General features: G+C 31.0%; 6 protein-coding genes across 7 annotated transcripts; 1 reads left to right on the forward strand and 5 right to left on the reverse strand.

Annotated features, from left to right (window-relative positions):
* Positions 1-512: 512 nt before the first annotated feature.
* Positions 513-6,360, reverse strand: LOC145745837 (phospholipid phosphatase 3-like). Of its 2 annotated transcripts, XM_082564006.1 has the most exons (8): positions 6,173-6,360; positions 5,826-5,983; positions 5,578-5,686; positions 5,260-5,476; positions 4,649-4,706; positions 3,902-4,078; positions 1,327-1,527; positions 513-1,091 (listed from the first exon to the last, which is right to left on the reverse strand). In XM_082564006.1, the coding sequence occupies exons 1-7, from the start codon at positions 6,231-6,233 to the stop codon at positions 1,348-1,350; spliced, it is 960 nt and encodes a 319-aa protein (XP_082420132.1). In that variant the 5' UTR covers positions 6,234-6,360; the 3' UTR covers positions 513-1,091; positions 1,327-1,347. The 2 variants fall into 2 exon arrangements, with proteins under 2 accessions (XP_082420132.1, XP_082420131.1); XM_082564005.1 differs by having other exon boundaries at positions 513-1,527.
* A 39-nt stretch (positions 6,361-6,399) lies between these two features.
* LOC145745836 (protein pelota homolog) lies at positions 6,400-8,397 on the reverse strand. Its single transcript, XM_082564003.1, has 2 exons — positions 8,296-8,397; positions 6,400-7,766 (listed from the first exon to the last, which is right to left on the reverse strand). The coding sequence occupies exon 2, from the start codon at positions 7,729-7,731 to the stop codon at positions 6,580-6,582; it is 1,152 nt and encodes a 383-aa protein (XP_082420129.1). The 5' UTR covers positions 7,732-7,766; positions 8,296-8,397; the 3' UTR covers positions 6,400-6,579.
* A 2,056-nt stretch (positions 8,398-10,453) lies between these two features.
* LOC145745332 (uncharacterized) lies at positions 10,454-12,394 on the reverse strand. Its single transcript, XM_082563381.1, has 3 exons — positions 11,359-12,394; positions 10,904-11,183; positions 10,454-10,801 (listed from the first exon to the last, which is right to left on the reverse strand). The coding sequence occupies exon 1, from the start codon at positions 12,198-12,200 to the stop codon at positions 11,487-11,489; it is 714 nt and encodes a 237-aa protein (XP_082419507.1). The 5' UTR covers positions 12,201-12,394; the 3' UTR covers positions 10,454-10,801; positions 10,904-11,183; positions 11,359-11,486.
* Positions 12,395-13,126: 732 nt separating this feature from the next.
* LOC145745835 (serine/threonine-protein kinase 3-like) lies at positions 13,127-15,589 on the reverse strand. Its single transcript, XM_082564002.1, has 4 exons — positions 15,012-15,589; positions 14,676-14,822; positions 14,349-14,475; positions 13,127-14,276 (listed from the first exon to the last, which is right to left on the reverse strand). The coding sequence occupies exons 1-4, from the start codon at positions 15,587-15,589 to the stop codon at positions 13,698-13,700; spliced, it is 1,431 nt and encodes a 476-aa protein (XP_082420128.1). The 3' UTR covers positions 13,127-13,697.
* Positions 15,590-15,629: 40 nt separating this feature from the next.
* LOC145745838 (cytochrome b-c1 complex subunit 7-like) lies at positions 15,630-16,548 on the reverse strand. Its single transcript, XM_082564007.1, has one exon. It carries the CDS (start codon positions 16,479-16,481, stop codon positions 15,933-15,935), a length of 549 nt encoding a protein of 182 aa, XP_082420133.1. The 5' UTR covers positions 16,482-16,548; the 3' UTR covers positions 15,630-15,932.
* A 1,281-nt stretch (positions 16,549-17,829) lies between these two features.
* On the forward strand, positions 17,830-22,283 carry LOC145745114 (multicopper oxidase mco-like). Its single transcript, XM_082563109.1, has 14 exons — positions 17,830-18,002; positions 18,181-18,365; positions 18,443-18,544; positions 18,740-18,871; positions 19,043-19,245; positions 19,353-19,493; positions 19,565-19,775; positions 19,843-20,099; positions 20,528-20,624; positions 20,709-20,829; positions 20,895-21,049; positions 21,375-21,480; positions 21,656-21,785; positions 21,957-22,283. Exons 1-14 carry the CDS (start codon positions 17,894-17,896, stop codon positions 22,024-22,026), a joined length of 2,019 nt encoding a protein of 672 aa, XP_082419235.1. The 5' UTR covers positions 17,830-17,893; the 3' UTR covers positions 22,027-22,283.
* Positions 22,284-22,326: the final 43 nt, after the last annotated feature.

Genomic DNA, 22,326 nt, shown 5'->3' on the forward strand with positions numbered 1-22,326 from the left:
GGTAAATTTCTTTTTTTTAGACATTTTTTTAATTTTTTTATCCTACTTATCCTCGATGTGAATAGATCGACTTCGCAACCTAAAAATAGAGTAACAAGAGTTACTTCGACTTATTTTTAAGTTTTCCTTGCAGTTTGAAATCTTATAGAACATAATTACCCGATAATTAAGCTGCTGATTAAGTGTTAGCTCAGCAAGAGTTTATACTGTTTAAAGCGCCTTACTCAAGAGCACTACAGCTTGGGAGCAGTAGGAAATAAACACATGACCTTATGTAGTAAAGCCAAGTGTTCCAAATACTACACGACGCTACACATTTATTTTTAATGAAGAAAATCTAAATGTACAGCTACAAAATAGAGTAACATGTGGTACTACAATTTCCTATGGCAGTTTTGAATAGCATATTGTCCAATAATTCACCCTAACTATTTTATGTTAAACAGCAGGTGTTAATACCGTTTTTATTCTGACATACTAATTCCAATAAAAACAACATTGTAATAAATAAATGATAATACTTTATTATAAAGCATGATTGTAAAAATGATGAACATAATAATTAAATACAAAAAAAAACATTTTCCCAGAAGCGTGCTACGAAAAAACAAAATGTGATTTGATTGATTATTATAGAAAAATAAAATCCTGTAATAACCAAGAACAAATGCGAAAAAAACCTAAAGTAATACACAATAGTTAAATATAGCACAATAAAAATAGCGCGCACGTAAAAGCTAAGAAAAGGAGAACTGGTCGACGTTAATCATAAACTTGTGTATTGGCAATATAAAAGCGGCGATCCTATTTCAAGAAATTTATTTCTGTTTTCCCCAATCAAAACGCGTCACTATATTGTCAAAGTCCAAATGTCGAGTAATTGAAAACACAGGTGTTGATTATTAATAAAAGATCGCGTTACAAGTTGAAAGATTGGACGAATAATTAGCTCAAAACGGAAGAAATTCAGGCCCTGAATAGAAGATACCGGAATACATAAGCAGCACTAGCTACTAATTATACAGCAATACTTGCAATGACATAAGCAGTGACGTCACTTAATCAAAACCGCTGAAGTAGTCAACGTCAAACTGGGTTAAATTTAAAATCGATTAGAATCAATTTAAAAAAAAATGAAAGATTGTTAAGTAAAAAAATAAAATAGAGAAATATTTAAAAAAGGAATACTGGCTTTCTGAAATCATGATTTTAAAATTATGTATTTTTAATAAAATAAAAAAGTGTTTACTTCTTACAAAAAAAGTGTTTATCATCCTTCTTAAAAATGAAAAAAAATTGAAGGCTCACAGGAAAAATAATACTTGCTTAATTATAATTAGATAATAGTCATGACTGTCCGTTTTGTTCTGTCACGTGATTCAGCGTCGTCTGATTGGTCGTGTTGTTCTCGAGCGCAGTCAAGTGTAACATACCGTTTGTCTCGTCATGCCTGGAAGTTTTAGTGGAATCAAGAGATGCCTTCTTCTTTTTCTTGGCCAGAGATAGCGATTTGTTATAACCGAATATCTAAAAAAAAAGAAAAAAAATTAACTAAAGAAAGATTAGCACTAACTGTTAAGAGAATAGGCTTGCTACACCACACATGGGGTCGTGGGTTCAATCCTCACTGACCTCATACTGTAGCACCTTTGAGTAAGGCGCTATAACGGTATAAACTTCTGCTGAGCCACCACTTAATCAGCAGCATAATTATCGGGCGATTATAATTTATAATATTCCAAACTGCTAAAAGGCAACTCGAGACTGGGTCGGAGTAACTGATGTTATTCTATGTTTAAGTCGCGCATTCGACTAACCCACATCGAGGATAAAGATATATACAAAAAAAATAGGAGTTATAATTTTTTTAACAATGGAAATATAGTTAAAAAAATCTTTTTTTTTGTGTAACTTTTCAATAATTTTTTTTGTTTTTACTAATTTGCGGTTTATTTAAAAACGTCTGACTATTTCAAAAATAGGAAAAAAAACAATGTATGTGTCATTCTGGAATGCGTCAGTTACATTTATGAGAAAAAAACCCGCCCAAAAACAACGCACAAAATTTTTGAAAACGTGCACAATCTTGAAAAAACATATACATGTTAAATATCAAACCAGTAATTAACCTATCCAGCAAAAATGCCAAGGCCCCTTTAAAAAAACACAGCGAGCACTTGATTTATTAACTTCCCATTTACATCGCGATGACGCAGGGACCTTTGCAAGCAGGAAACGGTTAATTACCTTAAATAAAAACTCAAACATTGTATTGTGAGTTAAAATTAGCTAAATTAAATTCATCACCTATTTTTATATTTAATTCAAATGATAGATGTGCTGATAATTTACGAGGGGGATAATTCGCGTAAATATTATGCAACTCCACTTTTAATTGTTCTTTTTAATTGTTTTTTGATTATTTTTCACTTTAACACCATATATCATAATAAGTAATTAATAACCTAATTTTAACGTAAGATTGTATGCGCATACTTTATACCGATCAAGTATAATAAAAAAATGCCAAAACCAAACAACAAAAATCCATATAAATATACGCTAAAGGCGATTTTAAAATCATATTATCTACTTTTTTTCCTAAATTTTAAGTCTAATATTTAACAAGAAAACTTGGCAATTTATTTAAAGTCAATAATTTACAAAAAGACAGAAAAAAAATCCCTTTTTATTTAAGTGAAATCCCAAATGGCACCAGATTTTTATCGAATCGATAATTAAGATATCGTCATCTGCACAATATCGTTCGTCACTGCTCTATATCGAAACACAATGACCTTTTATGCTTGCTTTTAAATGCCAGAAAACCGAACAAATTGGATTGCTATTAGTTTTCAAGACCTCATTTGCCCGTGCATATGGTACAAGTAAAAACTCGACGCCCAAAATGAAAAATTTCAGAGTGAAATTTTTCCCAGACCTCCTAAAATGCCAAAGACTACAAAGTTTTCAATACGTTCTTTGTTTTTATACGTAGAAAACAACCACAATTGTTACGGTTAAGATTATATTATACCAACACACTATAATCTTTATTGTATAATAAGAAATAAGGTTTTACTATTTAATTTTTTCCAAAAATAGTAATGACTTAAGGGCACCAAAAATGAAAATTTAAATAACTATTTTTAGGTATATAGATACCACTAATACGCAGAAATAAGAGAATAGCCTATTAATATGACGTAATGAGCATAGACTATTGTTTGGCATACTAATACACGGAATTTAAATATTATTTTTATCGCTATTTGAATTTTTTATGGACATTCCTTAATTTTTTTTGTTATTTTAAAGTATCAAATTTTTATTTGATAAGCTATGATATTTTTGGATTTGGTGACCATGCCATAACATACTATACTTTATGTAAACATTAATACTTTTGGCATGTTTTAAATCAATAAATTGATTTTGTCATTTTTTCCCGTCGCATTGTTGTAATATTAATTGTATATCGTATTTATTATTTACTTTTATCAATGTGCGAAAAATCAAAATAAAATAAAAATTAAAAACACAAATTTTAATTGAATTGCCGGTTTAATGCCAGATAAACAGGAATTTTCTTTCTAATAATAAAATAATTTTATAATTAACGCGAAACCAAATTTTAAATGTCTATAAATGCGTGTTTTTTTTCAAACAGAAATAATGTGATTGGAATTTCCGCCTTGGCTGTTAAGCAAGTGTTTATATTACGCAAAAGTCATGGGAATTTTAAATTAGTAAAAACAGAATAAGGAAATAAAATTTTATATATGTATTTTTTTAAATCTCTAAAATCGTAAAATACCGTTTACAAAAAAGCAGTTAAAAAAAATCAAAAATTATTTTGTTCAAATTAATTTTACAATCTTTAATCTGAAATTCTACTTACCACGAGTGCTGCGATCACACCACCTAATACAAAACCAGCAACTACGTCAGAATATCGATGTTTAAAGTCAGCTACTCGAGAGCAGCCTACCCACACAGCCCATGCGGCAACACCACATTGAAAAAGTTGTTTGAAAATTCGGGTGTCTGAGCGTTTTAGGCGAAGCTCCAAATAAAGCTAAATAAACAAAAACATTACCATTTATATTATTGTTTTAAATTACTGTAGCAAGTGTTCTTACCACTACACCACACTGCCGGTTACTATGTTATTTTTTTCTGATTTTTTTGCATTTTTTGATAACTTTTATTGTAAAAAAAATTATACATTTTTTTGTTTTTGTTTTGTTTTAGTGACTCTAGTTTATAACATTTTAATTTCTTAATCCTAATATTTCAGGTCATTCTAATTAAAGTTGTTTACTATTTTGGTCAATTAAATGAAACATTTGTTATGATAAACTTTATAGGAAGCACATATGTCGGAAGAATGAATCAATTAATTATTCAACAAATATTATTATTATTGTTATTACGAATGTAATTGGAATACTTTTAAAATCAATTTAAAACTAGTTTAGGAAAATAAAAAATATTTTAATAGCGTAGGCGACACTTTAAAAACATGACAAAAATAATATTTATTCTAATTTTATAATTTCCTTAATTTTATATAAATGAAAGAAAAATATTATTTATTTACTTTAACAGTTAAATTATTTAATAAGAATAAAAAAATATAACTTACAATAAGGAATATAGCTGTGTAAGCTGCAAATGATGCATGACCAGACGGCAGAGATTTTCTAAAAAAAAAAACAAGCTTGAAAAAAATTGATTTCTTAAAAAAAAATTAATTTAAAAAAAAAAAAATTTGATTTTTTGAATTAAATTAAAAATTAGATTTAAATATTACACACATTAATGTGGCAACACAGAAACACACAAAAAATAAAAGATCAAAGTGTGAGTTTGAAACAAAATCTCACATTTTATAATCTTATTTTGCTTTATAGTTTAATTATAGTAATATGATTCAAAAAGGCGTCTGTTCCCTTGGGCAGATTTTTGTTAGAAATATGAGATTCTAGATGTTGGTGATTCAAAAACTGACTTTTTTAAAGGATAATCCCACCAAATATATCAAAAATTAAAAAAAATATATATATATATATATATATATATCCTATACCAAAAAAAAAATAAGGCTCATAGCAAAAGTTTTGCAAACATAAATTTAATTAAACAATAAAAATTAAGCAATTATTTTTTAGCTTGAATTAATTTTGTCAAATGCAATGACAAGTACATTAATTTACCCCAAGATTTTTTAAAAAGAAAATTTAAAATAATAAACACCTTGCATCATCCATTCTATCTTGTAATTTCGATGCTGGTATCTCTGGATGTGAGGTTCTTGTGCATTCGTAATCAAAGATATACTCGTATTGATTGGCGGCAGTACATGTTACATTCGGTTGGCACATGTCAATAAAATGTGGTCGGGGTCGTCCCACGCTTTCCTTGCCAATGTCGGTGATAAATTGATTAATGCATCCGCCAATCATAAAATAACCTTGATATTAAATCAACAAGTTTTTAGAAAAATCATAAAAAATTAAATTTTTTTTATTAAAAAAATTGTTTTTTTAAATTATTTGATTGAATTTAACTGACCTATTATACGGTATAATCCTACTAATAATGGATTAAAAATATGATCTTTGGTGTCTTTTGGGGGGGTTTTCTTTGCCTTGTAATAAATATAAAACTCAACAACTCCAGTCTAAAAAAAAAATTTTTAAATTCAGAATTTGAAAAAAAATTTTAAGCAGTCTGAAAATATATTTTAAATTTAAAACAATCAATTTTTAAAATAAAACAGGCATTGCCTATATTAGAATTACAAAAATAACATGGCTTACATATAAGATAAGAAAACCGAATCCAGATACAAATAAGACCACAGACGAAATGGTGCTGCTACGATAAGGATATCTTATACTCGTATCACTACAGAAAAACCCTTGTCTGTTGAGTGGGACAACATGCAGAAGGTTATATACCCATAATGGTATTAACACTGCAAAATTAAAAACAAAAATATAATGATTAGATAATTCAAAACAAAAATTTAAATTTTATATTATAAAATTTTTAAAATACCAGTAGTGTTTTATTATTAATTATTTAGACCAGGCAAAAGTTATTTATGTTTTTATGAAATTTAATAAACCAATAAGTATTTTTAAATAATTTATAAGCTACTTACGCATGAAAACGCAGAACAGATCACCGAAAACCTTTAAAATAGCGATTTTCAAAGAAGCCATGATTTTTTTTTATCAATTAATTTTTTATCACCTAATTTAAATTTAAAATTTCTGAAACAATAAATTATTAATGGCTAATTTTTGAAAACAAATTTCCAATTCTAGCAAGTTCTACTTATAATACCAATACCAAATATATAACAACATAAGTTAAATTATATTATGCAGCTTCACCCTACAATTGAACTAAAAAAGTTATTTAAATTGCCTAAAATAAATAAATTTCAATAAATAATGTTAAGAATTAATAACCAAAAAATTTAAAAAAAAAAATAATCTTTGACGAAAAAAATTTTAAAAAATAATTTTCAATTTGCCTAAACTTAATAACTTTGTACAAGGCTGACTAATCATCATCAGAAGAGCTCTCATCATCACTTAACCCTGGGACAGGAAACCTGAGAATGGCAGCTACACCGGTGAGTTGCTCTAATTGTTCACCACTGACATGCATCGAGGAAAAAACGCGAACTGTTCCCCCACTCTCTTTTACACTGTCAACAATAACAACCAATTTGCGACGCAATGCAACGTCATGTGAGCGCAACAAGCCGTCGCTTATTAATAGAGTGCATATCGCGTCGGCGTCGTTGCATTTTTCAATTGTTTTTATCCCATATGTTGCTTTATCAGGTTCATGTTGTAGTACTTTGTAAAATTCCTGCAGTGCCTTGATTTCAGCTGATGCCTTAGTGTCTGATAACCTTGCTGTTACTGAAGGATCCATCAGTACTTCCTTAAGTGAATGTTTAAATCCAGACGTTGAATGAACACATAAAAATTTTGATTTATTTTCAAGTAAAACACGATTGTCTGATTTGCTGGCTTGAGAAAAAATATAATCATAGAATTGATCTTTAACAAAACCAGGACTTGCTATTAGCAAGCATTTTACTACATCAAAGTTTATATGCCTTATTATAGCTTGCATAACTGAGTCAAAAAATTTATCAATACCCTTGTCATGCTGTTGGACGTTTCCTCTCCGTTTTCTTGGAATTTGCATTTCAATTTTTGCACGTACTAAAGTCATGCTCGCAAGTACTAAACAAACATGAGCTAGCCCCTCTTGCATTACCACAGCAGCAACGTCGGCGTTTTGCGTTGGGTCACAAGCCATGTTAATTCTATCCAAAAGCACTGTATCCCATCTTTGTTTAGCGAGTACAAATTTACGATTCTGTTCCAAATCGAGGGTATGATAAGCCCCCATTTTAACATATTGATTTTCTTGTATATTACGACCTTTTACATGAACAATACAAGCTTGTGAATCAAAATCGATTGACTCGACTGAAATCGTTAAAGTCGTGCGAACTCTGTTGCTACCCACGCTTCCCGTTGTCGATTCACTTTGAACTTTTCGCACTGTTGATGAGCGAAGGCTGTCTCCCGGCTGAAGAAGATTAAAAGTGTGCCACATGTCTTCTCCATCCTCTGGGATTAAAGTCACCTGGCCGGAGGAGTCCTTCATGACATCTTTGTAAATAAGTTTCATTATAAGTTGATTCTTTTACTTACATAACTTTACACCTAAAGAAGAATTTAGTTATAATTTTTTTTGTATATATATATCTTTATCCTTGATGTGGGAAGGTCGAATGCGCAACCTAAACATAGATTAACATCAGTTCTGTCAGTTTTTTTTTTTGTATATATCTTTATCCTCGATGTGGAAAAGTCGAATGCGCGACTTAAACATAGAGCAACATCAGTTACTCCGACCCAGTCTCGAGTTGCCTGTGGCAGTTGGAGATATTATAGATTATAATTGCCTGGTAATTATACTGCTGATTAAGTGCTGGCTCAGCAGGAGTTCATACCATTTATAGTGCCTTATTCAAGGGCACTACAGCATGAGAGCAGTGGGGATTAAACCCACAACCTCATGGTGGTGAAGCAAGTGTTCTTACCACTACACAACGCTGCCGGTTAAGTTGACAGGTACTCCTTAATAATTTAATGAAGACTGAACTTTAATTTATAATTTAAATTGGCAACTTGTTAACATTAGAAGAAATTTTAATTAAGAAAAATAAAAAAAAAATGGGCTGTGGCTAACCTGACAACGCTTTTCTACCTGACAACGCTTCCAATTATCTATTTTAGGTTAAATTACTAAACTTGTTATTAATTGTTGGAATAGGCAAAGTTTTTACTAACAGTTTAACATTAAACTTCACTTAGTTTCTCTCTTGTCTGCCTACGTCAAGCCCTTGCGCGTAATAGTTTATACGAAAGGAAATATGTTCAATAAGAACTGTAGAGCAGATACCATAGAGAACGTCTTTTGCGGTTATTTTTAGCTAAATTTATTTAATAAAATTTACTTTTCTCTAAACTTTATTTGGTTATTAGGTTAATTGTTTCAACTTTTTATGAAATTTCATTTATCCCCAAATATTTAATAAACTTGCTTTAAAGATCACGTAAATTTGCTAAATATTTAGCCAATCAGTTTCTTTAACTTGGATAATGTGTAAAAGTTTATTTTCACGAATTTTAAAAACATGGAAGTCAGCTTAACTTTGATTCTCGTAACAAATTTGTGTTTATAGCCTTTCATTTTGTAAAAAGCTAAATTGTTTAAGCCTGTAGTAGTCTACATGCAATATTCATAGCATTTTTTGTTCTTTTAGAGTCAGGGTGCTATTTCTAGTTATCACTAGCCTACACAAAACCTTTAGAATATAGTTTTAGAAGCCTAACTGTTTATGCGTGATGGCTTCCAACGTTAACAAACCCTGGGACCTACAACATGACAGTTTATTGCAGTCTATCAAACAGCTTTCTTTGGAAAATCAAAATATGACCACGCAATTGCAGGACATCGAAAAATTACATTGCAGTTCTGAATACGAACATAGCAGCGGTAAGTACTATATTTGAAACAGTTAACACTACTCACGTTAAGGAAGCTTGTTAGGCTAAAAATTAAATAAAACAACTGCACTCTCTTTTCTTTAGTAAGTGACGAATATTTGACACTGTCTACATATACAGACGAAGTGTTTCGTAAGTACAGTGTAACTACTATCTTAATGATCAATTTATAAAATTATTATTCAAACATTTATATTTTTATATATGCTTTTTACACGTTGGTTTATAGGTGAAACTAAAATAACACAGCAAAGGGTGGAAGATGTGATGGCCAACCTTAACGAAATACTCTCAGTTAACTCATGCTGCAGTGAAAAAACGCGACATTTTTGCCAATCTGATAAAAACGTAAAGATTTTGTTTTATGTCAAAACCTATAGTTTTTTCAAACAATATTTTTATTGCAGGAACGGGAAAATCTTTTAAATTATCTTGGAAACTGGGCTAAAAAAATGGACGCACTCTCCAAAGAATTTCAAGATGACGCCGTGAATTACGTAAGAAAAACATTGTTTTATTCTTAAAATTATTTATTTAGCTTTAATTTTGGTTTGTTAGAAAACAATAAACATGGAAAACGAATTGGAAGAAGTTGAGAACAAACTAATACGTTTACATACTAACAGTAAGTAGCCTTAGTAATTGTAATTAGATTATTTTTATAATAAACAGCCTAAATTTAGTTGACAAAGCTAGCCTTCAATACAATGCCGCCTCTAAAACAAACGCCAAACTAAAAGCTGAAGCCGTTCCAGGTAAAAATAACTTAACACCTTTGAAGTACGCAATGTTAAATGCTAGTTAATGAACATATACCCAGTAATAAAAATACGAGTTTAATTTTTACTGTTTCAGATGAAGGTAGCGTAAAGCATTTTCTGAATAGCCAAGCTGCTAAAGAAGTTAGGTAAGTATAAGTGGCCTAACGTAACGTTTTTTAAAGACATACATGGCAAGATTATTTTAAGCAATATAGAAAAATTGTATAAGCTCTTTGACTTAATTATTAAAATGTTACATATTTCTAGCCACATTATACAAAAAGAAAGTAATTTGCAAAAAAGGATTTCCCAGAAGAATAATGATCTGATAGAAGAAAATAGCAAGCAAGTCTAAATTAATTTTTATTGATTTTAAATATCTTATATCTGGTCTCTTTTATAAAACAAGGTTATAAATTATCATGCGAAAATCCTTAGTAACAAATCATACTTGAAATTTAAAATTCACTGTCACAAATAAGGTCACCTTTGGGGTAATTATTAAAGTTTTTATTTTATATCAAACAAACAAAGTTTTTTATATACTGCCACCCAAACAAATGCATAAACATTGCACAAAAGCAAGAGGGTAACCTTGTTTATTTAAATACATTTAGTAATAAGCTGTTACTAATATTAGCCAATTTTATAGAATTCAAGCCAGCTTACAAGAATAGGCAAGCCCGCCAAAAATTTACTTAGTTTAAAACGAAAAACTGTAACATTTAAATGAATGTGGCCACAACCTGAATTGACATTCATTTATACAATACATTTTATTAGATTATTTGTGTTTTTGTTAATATTTTTTTCCTTATCTAATAAATTTAAGTTATGTTTTCAAATATAAATATGATGTTAAACTTTTAATATTGCTGTTAAAAGAAGGTCAGTTGCTTTTAGCTTTCATTTCAATGTACAAACCTAGAAGGAAAAAATTGTAATAAAAACAGAAAAGTATTTGTTAAATATATATTTTTAAAATAAAGACCCCACTTAAACCATAACTTTTAAATGGCATTATACCTTTTATGGTTGGGTTCCAAGTTGCAGAGTTAAAAAGAATGTGTGTTGACATTGTGCTGTAGAATGCAAATAGAAAGAATAAAACCAGTTTTAAAAAGTTTTTAATAATTAATGATACACTTATGCAGACAATATGATATATGAAAATTTAGTAGTATTTATTTAGTCTGAAAAAATAAACATTATACACTAAAAAGTGGTAAAAAGATAACTTCGATACAGTTACACAAACCAAATTGTGATCAGAAACAATCCTTCCACCGCTCTGGTTTTGGTAAACCTGTGTACCAAGCACAAAGAATAAGAAAATACAATTTTATACAAATAACAAACTATTGTATTAATTAGTAAAGTTGTCTTCTAAATCAATATTTTTTCAAAGCCCATTTTTTATCAAAAAACGAATAATTTAAAAAGTGGTAAAAAACAAATTAAAAAACTATTAAAACACGAACCGTTTTATAATCTCTCGTTCGCTTAGTTCATCTCGCAGCAGATTGCACAGGTTTTATCTGTAAAACTGTAAGCAACTTGTATGAGTAAATTTACCAGTTATGGTTTAGCTAGCATGTTTAGCTTTAAGTCAAATTTCATGTGAGCATAATGCAACAATATGAGCATTAAAATTTCTGGATTTCACATTTGTGTTATCAACAGTCTGGTGAGTACATTCTTCTTGTTGTTGGCCAAGAATTTGTTCGTTTTCGTATTGGATTACAGCATTTCTCTGCCTTAAATACAATATTTTTTCGATTGACATTCTACGCTCTCTTTCTTTTTGTAACAAATACTTTAAATTGTGGATGCCGCTTTCTAACTCCAGGCAACGTGACAGTAAATTTGTTTCGGATTCTTTGGATAAAATTTCCATTTTTACTTCGTCATACATTTTGTCAAACTCGTCGGTCATGAATTGATTATCGTAATTTTGTGTACAATAATCTGGAATGTCATTGTCACTGTTTGTATCTGTAGTAGATCGAGTTTCTGTCTCTGAGCATATTTTGTCATCGAAAAGTAAATCTAACCCCAAATTATCTTTATCGTCACACAAAAACTGAGTGGTGTTAGCTGGTGCGTTAATTTTTGGGCGCCCCAAAAAATGTCTGGCAGAATATGGAGCAGAGCGCTTTCTTCGTCTTCTTTTTATTTTCTTTCCAGGTGTCCTCTGATTATTTCTGTGTGTGCAAAAGGTTTTTGTTGGGCTAACTAAAGCGACACAGTTATTTTTCTCCTGAGCGTCTCTGTTTAGTAAACTTGAATCACAAATTTCGTTAGGCAAAGTAGATACGGCCATCTTAGTTAATTAACTACACAGTAATTTGAAAAAAGCTGTCTGAATGTCTAATCTTCAAGTTAAATCGATAGTAAGTGTTTATAAGTAGTCCAAATGTCGATATCGCAAAAGTTCTGTAAAAAATTTAGAAACACTACGTAACTATGTCGTAACTAATCAAACTGATTCTGGTTGGTTGGTATTGCGCAACGTATTTTGTCGTCACAAGCGAAAAAAAGGTGAAACGACCAATCAACGCATTGCCTTTTTCTAAAAATAATGAGGTCATCAGCTGTTGTTGTTACTCACCAGTGGGCAATATATTTAATATTTTAAGTGTAACTTGTATAAAAACTATTACTAACAAGGTGAATTAATGATTTAAATTTTTAAATGTTTTTATGATTATTTATTTCGTTTATTAAAGTTTTTTGCAACGTTATAGTACAATCTAGATTTCACACAAACAGTCCATTTTTAAGTTCGTCTATTGGCCTGGTTTTTACTTAGTTTATTTATCCATAAAAATGTTCAAAGCATATATAATAATGTTCCTAAAAGCAGGTTATACCACATAAACAGATGATTGACCTACTTTATCACAGAGTACTATAGCCAATACTATGTGACAAAACGTTTTATTGTTCTAATTTTCACACCAACTATTGTTTAGTTCTTCAAACAAACACGAAAGTAACAGGCCTACACTAACATAAACTGTTACTGTAATAGAAAACACTAAAGTCATAAAAAGTATGTCTCAATATGTTTTTAAACCATATTAGTAGTTTTGTTTTAGGGACCTACAATAATATTATTCTTTTACATGTAAATTTATGACAAACTTTAAAAAAATATTACAACATTTAACTTATATAGTAAGTAGTTTATTTTAGATTCTGAGTAATAAAAAATCAACAGTTGCAGCAGTGTGTATACAAAAGAAAAACAATTCTAGAAAATATATTGATTGACGGGTATTTGATTATTAAAAAATAAATTATTTATGACTGTAATTTTTTCATAATTAACAGTGTGGTCCTTTAAACAGTTATTTTTTTAACTTAAAACGATACTGATCCTAAAATTTAAAGAACAGTGAACTCTCTAATGCTACAAAAATCGGAAGAATAACATTAAAAAAACAAGAAAATAATTGTTGACATTGCCAACCAATTGGACAGATAAAAATTTAAGTTAAAAAAAACAATCCTGGTGCAAATAAATAAAAGCATCAGGAAAAAAATTGGTGCATACCAAACACATTGGTCAAATGACATAATTTACATAACAATTCTGATGATTTATAAATAATAGGCACAAAGAGAGTAAAAAAAACATTTTTATTGTTTGTATAATGTTTGGTAGATAACTAAACCTAATTTTAAGTTATTTTGTCTTCCAAAATTGGCACAGCCTTTATTTAAAAAGAGCTATCATAACAATATACATATTTTTGGACAGAAAATTATCGAACAGTTTTGATTGCACTAGTACGCTTAGGCAATGAAAAAACTTTTAAAAATTTTGCTGTCGTCTTTTTTTAGCGTCAATTGCATCAAGAATAGGTTGTCGTTTTTCATGATATCTCTTTCTTAAATCTTCAATCTCTCGCTCCATAAGAGGATCTAATGAACTCAACCGAGAATGAAGCTCCTTGATGTCTAGAGTCTTAAGAAAATCAAAGTCCATTTCTGTGATGTTTTTGCTAAACTTCCAAGCCTCTTCCGGAGGTACACCATCTTTTCTTGCTCCAGAATTGGAGCGCTCGTCACTTTTGACATTATCAAAATAGTTCATAAAAGCCGGGCGGTTCCCGCTTCCGGAATTATTAGGAGATGGTCCGGTATCAAACCTCTGCATCGTGCTACTGTTTTCATCATCATCGTCATTAATAACCATTGTTCCCATTGAACCATCGAGACTGTCATGCTGTATCATCGTCCCGGAACTGACAGAGGAATCTGTGGTGGCATCCATGTGCTTCATCGTTGCTTTGATCATTGTTCCATCAATCTCATCATCATCTTCTTCTTCTGACTCTGATCCATTCTTTAACTTCTGTCGTTTGATTTCCATTGCTTCTTGTACCATGTCCTAAAAAAATTTTACATTTAATAACAACACCCTATTCAGAAAGTTTTTTTACAAAATACAAAAACAAATTACCCTTAATATGCTATGTGGCTTTGCTTCTTTAATAAAAGTGTGTTGTAACAGCATGGTTGCGGTATCTCTTTGAGCAGGACTTTTGACCAAACATTTACTCACAAAATCGATAAAAGTGTCTGACCATCTGCAATGAATATTAAAATAGTCAAAAAATAAAACATTAGCATTTTGCTGTGGAATTAATGAAAAAATGGTTCATTTTTTAAATAACACTAAAATTGTTAAACAATTTTGTAATGAGGCTATATATTCAAAATTTAGTACCAAAAATATATTAATTCTGTTAATAGTTTAGTCAAGATTTTTAAACATTTTTAATCTTACTTTTCAGGATCCCGAAATGTTGGAGGAGGTTTGGTAGGAATCATGAAGATGGCTCGCATCGGGTGAATGTCCGAGTAAGGGGGTTTTCCTTCAGCAATCTCGATTGCTGTGATACCGAGTGACCAAATGTCGGCAACACAGTCATACCTGAAACAAAATAAATTAAAAAATCAAGAAAAAGAGTATTATGGGTAAGACCATTAAGTTGTGCGATGTACAATCTTAATATTAGTATTTAGAATTTTTATTAAGTATCATAGAAACAACAGGTTACATTTTATTAGTAATATATATCTTTAACAATATGTTATTGCATATTTTATTTTTAATACATACCCTATTTCCTGAATAACTTCGGGGGCCATCCAAAATGGTGTTCCAATCACAGTGTTTCGTTTTGCCATTGTATCAGTCAACTGCCCGGCAACCCCAAAATCTGCCAATTTGCTATTTCCATCCGTGTTTAGTAATATGTTTCCTGCTTTCACATCCCTGTGTATTTTCCTCATGAAGTGCAAGTATTCCAAGCCCTTGAGAGTGTCTTTTAATACAGTTGCTATTTCTTCTTCTGTTAGCGTTTTACGTCGCAAGCGAATGATATCAGACACCGAGCCTGCCCCACAGTATTCCATTACAATCCACAAATCAGTGTTTTTAAAGTAGCTTCCATAATACTTAACAACATAGGTAGAGTCACATTGCTGCATAATTGCAATTTCCTTTATTATTTCCTGCAAATCAGATTCGACTGGTACTTGTTTAATTGCAACCACCTGTCCCGCTTCTTTGTAGATTGCCTTGTACACACACCCATATGCTCCCTCCCCAAGCTTTTCAAGTAAATCGAAGACCTCATCAGGTTGCTTGGTAAGACTTTCCTCACTTAGTTTTTTCAGCGGCGTTTTGTCTTCCATTGAACAATTTTTTTAAACAAATATAAACCTAGAAATAAACCTGAAACCAAAAACACAATAAATAAAACAAAGCACACAGATTGTTCGTATTATAAAGTTACCAAAACTAATATTAAATTCAATAATTTAAATACCAAAATGCACACACAATAAATTTAGTAGATATTACAGAAAATATTATGCATGTTTGTTAAGCCAAAATACAATACCAAGTTTAAATTTAGAGCGTAGGTATATATAAATAACAGAACAAATATGAACTTTTTTTATTTAATAAACAGAATTTTACAAATGAATTTTAAATTAAACGCGAATATCAATATTTTCTAAAACTTTTGAAATGTTAAACTGGATAGTTAACAACTTCTTTCTTAAGGGTAGCACGAAGGTTTCGAATTTCGTTGTAATTCCACATTCGAAATGGAATCAGCAACAACCGCTCATAATAATCCTCAAAATCCGACAGAGCACATTTTATCAAATTTCTTTCACGGACTTCATTGCCAGTTTCAAATAAAAGATCTCTCATGTAGTCATGCTCGGCATCCATTGGGGTCCATTGATCAGGTGGCAGAAGCTGGTGATTGGCTGTCAAAATAATAGCACGATTGACGCGAAAATATCTCGCTTGGACCTGATCTTCCGTCATCCTTTTTCGAGCTATTTTAACGATGCTGTCGCTTTCCTGTAGAAAATCGTGATTCAACAAACCAACACGACAATACTGTTGATTGATGTAATTCCATTTTTGAAACCGACGCTCCACCTCACCGGAATCTTTCTGAATATGGCTGAGCTGGTTGCGATATTTTCCCACCTCCCAGTTGGTGTTTACAGCTGGAACGGCCCGAGCTTTAGTAATCACCTCCAGACCAAATTTCGTTGCAGCCATTTTAACTAAAAAGTCAGGCAGCAGATTTTAACAAAAAAAAATTAAATCCTAAATAGAAATAAATAAAAGTAAATAAGACGTGTGAAGCTATGTTATCTAAGTTAGAGTTATATAAGTTATATTTGTCTTGGGTTTGGTGACCATGCCATAACATACTTAAAATCTTTATGTAAACATTAATACTTTTGGCATGTTTTAAATCAATAAATTGATTTTGTCATTTTTCCCGTCGCATTGTTGTAATATTAATTGTATATCGTATTTATTATTTACTTCTATCAATGTGCGAAAAACCAAAATAAAAAAAAAATAAGAACAAAAATTTGCAACCGAAAATTAAATTTAAAAACCTAAGAAAAAAAAACAAATAAACTTATAAAAAGCCCAATTTGTTAGCTAAATGTTAAATTAAGCAGGAGTTAATCAAATTAAAAACCTTTTCCAATTTAACCTGAGCCTAGTTAAAGCCAGTTATTACTATAAACTGTATAAACAATTTTGACATTCACGCGACTTCTTTATAGATAAGAGACAGCCCTATTGACATTAACTTTTACACCACATAGAAATATGAAATCACGTAATTCATGTAGTGGCAATATTTTATTGAATAAATAAAAATCACAAAATCTAAAAATAGGATATTTTAATACCCAAGGCAATAATACTATTTGATTTATTAGTTACTATTAAAAATTGCGTAAAGTAATTTTTTGCCGTTACCAAAATCAGAAACATTTGAATTTATTAAACAAACATTCGAACTTTAGTTTACTAAAAAAGAACGTTGTCTCCTATTAAATAAAATTTTAATGAATACATTTAAAATAAATTGGATATTTTTCTTCTTATTTGAAGTTGTGGAGTTTAAAAATGTGAAAAAATTTTATTAAAAGTGTATCAAGTTTCATTTTGTTTAAAAAAATAAATAAAAAGAGACATTTTATCAAAAGTGGGTTGATAAAATTTTTTTTTAACAATGTTGCTCAGTTAAATAAAACATATGGTTTGCCAATAATAGAAAGTTTTTTGTCATATTTTCATTGTATTAGCTTTATTGGAAATATTAATATGGTGAATCAGAAAACTGCAAGTCAATATTGTTTTCACAACGTAATTAGTCTCTACGGAAACAAGTTACAGTTGGGATAACATAAGAAAAATACCAGATAGTGTTTAAAGTATAGCGCTTTTCATAGCTGACAAGACGAATGAAATATAGGCTTGCGTAATTGTTCGAAGACAAAGGCTCACATATCGTACAAACACCTTTGAAACCTTAAACCCATTCAATAAGAGATATATATATATAGTCTGTTGTGCCTAACCCAACTCAAATAGGGTCACTGTTCCTTTAAACTGGCAAAGGTAAATTATGTTTTATTTAAAGCAAGTCTTGATAGTTTATACAAATGAAGCGGATGTTAATGTATTTAAAAATTGTTTTAATATTTTGTCTTGCGTTTTTCGGAAATGTAAACGGGCAAGATTGCAGCAACACTAATCCCTGTGACTTTACAGGTAAGGTATTCTAAAAGATAAAGTCTTAATTACACAAAAGTTTAAAGGGTCAATTTCAAAAAAAATTGCATATTTTTGTTTATTAATTGTAAGAAATTGTTTGGTTTAAGGTATCATATAAGCCTTATACTCATTTTGAGTGTTAGTAGTATTAAAAACAATAACTTTTACACGCTAGGTGGTGAGACGTTAGTTGAGCCACCAGAAGTAGTTTCGTCCAATGGAGTTGCTACCATTACCTTAACAGTCGATGTCACTCAACTAACTGTAGAGTGGTTGACCCTTTTTAGAAGAACTTACAACGGGGGATTTCCCGGGCCTACTTGGAGAGTTAACCGAGGCGATGTTGTAACTGTTAATTTGGTAAGCTGTGTGTTAGCAAATTACTTTGTAAGGTATATGCAAATTTACAACTTTAGCATTACCTGTTAAATTTTTAGATAAACAGCCTTACTCTTCCTCAAAAAACAGAAGCACAAAACCAACTCCGATTGCCCAACAGCACGAATTTACATACCCATGGACTGCATATAAGTAGCGCGGTATGTTTTTGCAATAGCTTAAATGTATTAAACAACCCCTTTTTTAAATAAAAAATAAACTTACATCAAGTACGGTTTATGCTATAGCATTACCATCCAATAAATATATAGACCATTATAAAACTTATTCACATAATCCTATCGTACAAGCAACGTAACCATACTTAAAATAACAATTTCACTTTCTTTTTGAAGTCCCCACAAGACAACGTATTCGAGCATGTTGAACCTGGCGGCACCTTTCAATATATATACCAAATTGACCCAGAAAACCCATCCGGAACTTATTGGTATCATCCCCATCTCCACGGTAGCACAATTTTTCAGGTAAATCAATAAAAACTTTACCTCTATTAAATAAGAATAACATCTGCATAATGCTGTATAAGCATTATATTAGGCCTTGGTGTAAAACGTGTACTAAGCATACAATTATATTGATATAAAGGCAAGCTTGATAATTTAACAAGATGATTGTATGTAAGTATTTTACAAAAGGTACATAGTGGACTAGCTGGAACGATTATAGTTCAAGATCCAACTGATTCGACAGTACCAGCTGATATACAAAGTGCCTCTTGTCCTAACAATTGTGAACATGAATATGTTTTACTGTTTCAACCTTTTCTAGCTTACGACGCCGGCGGTGGCAGAGGTTTTGCAAATCTCCAAAGGCAAATTGAAGATGACGTTGTTTTCAGGTAACTTTTTTAGACAATAAAAACTTATTTCTAATAAATTTATTTCTAATATTAAAAGTCGTTTTTTAACCGAGGTTGTATGAAGTTTGCTTTTGTTTTCCGTTTAGATTGAATGGATTTGTATTGACTGGAGCTAATGCTGGCCAAAACCTGGAAGAATATTTAGAAGAAAATGTCAATATTTACACAACTAACGGTCAGATTTCGCCAAGAGTTTCGTTCACTACTGGACAACTAAAACGTTTTCGGTAAAACCAGTTAAAAAAACAACACCTCCTTTTTAGACCCCGAAAAACCTTAAAAAACATCATTTGTTTAGCATGGTTAACGCTGCTGGAAGTTCACTTCTAGAGCTGATGATTACAAACGAAAACAACAATAATGCAGCAACTGGTTGCGAATTTCGTGAAATCGCTTACGACGGGGTCTATTTAGACGAAGCAAGACCTGCTAGATTAGGAAAAACACTACTCGTGCCTTCCGCGAAAGCTGACTGGCTAGTGGTTTGCAACGAGCCAGGCAATTATCAGGTAACTTTTATATAAAGCATACTCTTGTATTTAAATTTTTTGCTAATGTTGTTCTATTTAAATATAGCTACGCTCCGTTCCAAGCAATGCAGATAGACTATCGATTGGTCAGTTTGAGCGTTACAACACTAGGGCACTTTTACTTATAACTGTAACGGGTACAGCAACGACTGCAACTGTTCCAACACCTTTGCCCGCGCGTCCATCTTGGTTACAAGGTTACCAAGGACTTACCCTAGATCAGGTTACCGGTCATTTTGTAGTGGAAGCCAGTCCTGGTACCAGGCTTAATCGAGATAGGTTTTCATCAAATACATATTTCAGGTATTTGTACTACTTGAAAATCTAATCTGGAGCGCCTAACTTTAGCCTAAGAATTATTTCCTTTTTTTTGTATATATCTTTATCCTCGATGTGGGAAAGTCGAATGCGCGACTTAAACATAGAGTAACAACTGTTACTCCAACCCAGTCTCGAGTTGCCTGTGGCGGTTTGGAATATTATATAGATTATAATTGCCCGATAATTATACTGCTGATTAAGTGCTGGCTCAGCAGGAGTTCATACCGTTTATAGCGCCTTACTCAAGGGCGCTACAGCATGAGATCAGTGGGGATTGAACCCGCGCACTCATGCGTGGTGTAGCAAGTGTTCTTACCACTACACTACGCTGCCGGTTTATTTGTAAAGGCCCTGTATTTTAAATTGAGACCATTTTTTACATATAAATAAAATTGTTTTCTTTGATATAGATATAAAATGGAACTCGGTTCAGTCCAACAATGGTATTTGACTAACGCTGACCCTACAACAGGCCACCCAATTCATATTCACATCAACCACTTTCAGGTGTTCTAAGTTGATCGGAAATAACTTTGTGCTAAACTCACCTAAAATTCAAAAAACATTGCTAACTTAAATTAATATTCCAAGGTTATTAACTACACTGCATATACTGGACCTATTGGGATTATGCAGCAGCAAAACTTGGTATATATAAGTTCGCAAGATGTGGTAACACCCGAGTTATGTAACTTTCAGTACGATGGATACGGTAAAAACTTTAATAACTTATTTTCAAATTCGTATTTTTATTATTTAAATTTGTTATAATTTTAGTCCCGTCACCTCAGCCCTTACAGATTAATCCCAACTTGCTGCAGTTTATTGGTCACGATTTAAGATACGATGCTTTAGGTGGGGGGACGCTGGGTTACGTTCAACAGAACGACATTAGAGATGTGATATTAGTACCACCATTGTCCAACATTACGGTATTCTAGTATATAATAGTTCGATATACTTTAAATTATTTTTCGATTTTTTTTGTATATATTTTTATCCTCGATGTGGCAAGGTCGAATGACAACAGTTAACTCAACCCAGTCTCGAGTTGCCTGTGGCAAATTGGAAAAAAAAGGTAATTTAGCTGCTGATAAAGTGCTGGCTCAGCAGAAGTTCATACCTTTTGTAGCGCCTTAGTTAAAGGCTTTACAGCATAAGATCACAGGGAATCAATTCCAGGACCTTTTGAAGTGTAGGAAGTGTTCTGACCACTACACCAAGCTGCCAGTAATTGTTGTTATTTTTGTTGTTTAGATTCGCTTTATGGCTCACAAATTCACAGGCGAAGTTGTAATCCACTGTCATATTTTAAACCATGAAGATACTGGAATGATGATGACAGTTGACATCGTACCAGTAGGTAATATCATTTGAATTTTCATGTGTTATTAAAACATACAACAAAAAACGTTGTGCAGTATTTTATTAAACAAATACTTAAATGTTTAATACCTTCGTTTATATTTAAAAGGCCAAACTTAACAAAACAATTTGTAAAAAGCAATGGTTATTGTAAAAACATCTTTTTTGCCAAGGTGAATCGTTGACTGCCAATATTCTGTCTGGCAATGCGGCTCCTGGCCAATGTCGGAGCTGTGATCCCTTTCCATTTAACCAAGATGTGGGTGAATGTGTTAATATTGGAGGTGGTGCATCAAGAATAAGGTAAGAATAAAACATTGCAGAATTACGTAAATATATCTAAAAGGGACTGTTTTAAATTTAAAATACTAAAGTCAATTGTTACAGAAATCACACTTATACTTTTTTTAATAAGATTTTTTAGAATTAAAATTTTAGTTTATTTCTGTTAAAATTTGCATTTGTATTTTACAGCACTTCAAGCCTCCGATGGTTGTTGGCATTTTTACCGTATGTCACTCTAAAGACTTTAGGATATATTTAAAATTTTGTATAAATAAATGTTATAAAGAGTTATAAAATCCTTGATGTTCCTAATATTTATTTTTTTTATTATAGATTTATTTTTTATTAACAGCCTACTGTGTGTCGATAAAATTTTTCAGCTAATGCTTACTAATGATTCTTATTATAAGATAATGGTAAAGTTGGTTGGAAAAAAGTATTTATTTTAAATTGAATTTAGTGTTCAAATGTTGCCTTCACATCATAATTACTGTGTTTTGTAAATAAAATATATGTATTTTATTGTGTTTTGGTAATGCTCAACAGATTATTTTAATGT

Source organism: Corella eumyota, chromosome 3 (genome assembly GCF_963082875.1).
Source record: "Corella eumyota chromosome 3, kaCorEumy4.1, whole genome shotgun sequence".
In the NCBI taxonomy this organism is placed as follows: Eukaryota; Metazoa; Chordata; class Ascidiacea; order Phlebobranchia; family Corellidae; genus Corella; species Corella eumyota.

Excerpts from the sequence above, each read along its gene's own strand:
- LOC145745837 (XM_082564006.1), bottom strand. The coding sequence starts at position 6,233 with ATGGCTTCTTTGAAAATCGCTATTTTAAAGGTTTTCGGTGATCTGTTC. Across the intron at positions 5,477-5,577 it reads AGGATTATACCGTATAATAG|GTTATTTTATGATTGGCGGA; the intron begins GTCAGTTAAATT and ends TTTAATATCAAG. Across the intron at positions 4,079-4,648 it reads ACACAGCTATATTCCTTATT|CTTTATTTGGAGCTTCGCCT; the intron begins GTAAGTTATATT and ends TTGTTTATTTAG.
- LOC145745836 (XM_082564003.1), bottom strand. The coding sequence starts at position 7,731 with ATGAAACTTATTTACAAAGATGTCATGAAGGACTCCTCCGGCCAGGTG.
- LOC145745332 (XM_082563381.1), bottom strand. The coding sequence starts at position 12,200 with ATGGCCGTATCTACTTTGCCTAACGAAATTTGTGATTCAAGTTTACTA.
- LOC145745835 (XM_082564002.1), bottom strand. The coding sequence starts at position 15,589 with ATGGAAGACAAAACGCCGCTGAAAAAACTAAGTGAGGAAAGTCTTACC. Across the intron at positions 14,823-15,011 it reads GAAGTTATTCAGGAAATAGG|GTATGACTGTGTTGCCGACA; the intron begins GTATGTATTAAA and ends ATTTTGTTTCAG. Across the intron at positions 14,476-14,675 it reads ACATTTCGGGATCCTGAAAA|ATGGTCAGACACTTTTATCG; the intron begins GTAAGATTAAAA and ends TATTCATTGCAG.
- LOC145745838 (XM_082564007.1), bottom strand. The coding sequence starts at position 16,481 with ATGGCTGCAACGAAATTTGGTCTGGAGGTGATTACTAAAGCTCGGGCC.
- LOC145745114 (XM_082563109.1), top strand. The coding sequence starts at position 17,894 with ATGAAGCGGATGTTAATGTATTTAAAAATTGTTTTAATATTTTGTCTT. Across the intron at positions 18,003-18,180 it reads TAATCCCTGTGACTTTACAG|GTGGTGAGACGTTAGTTGAG; the intron begins GTAAGGTATTCT and ends TTTACACGCTAG. Across the intron at positions 20,100-20,527 it reads TCATCAAATACATATTTCAG|ATATAAAATGGAACTCGGTT; the intron begins GTATTTGTACTA and ends TCTTTGATATAG.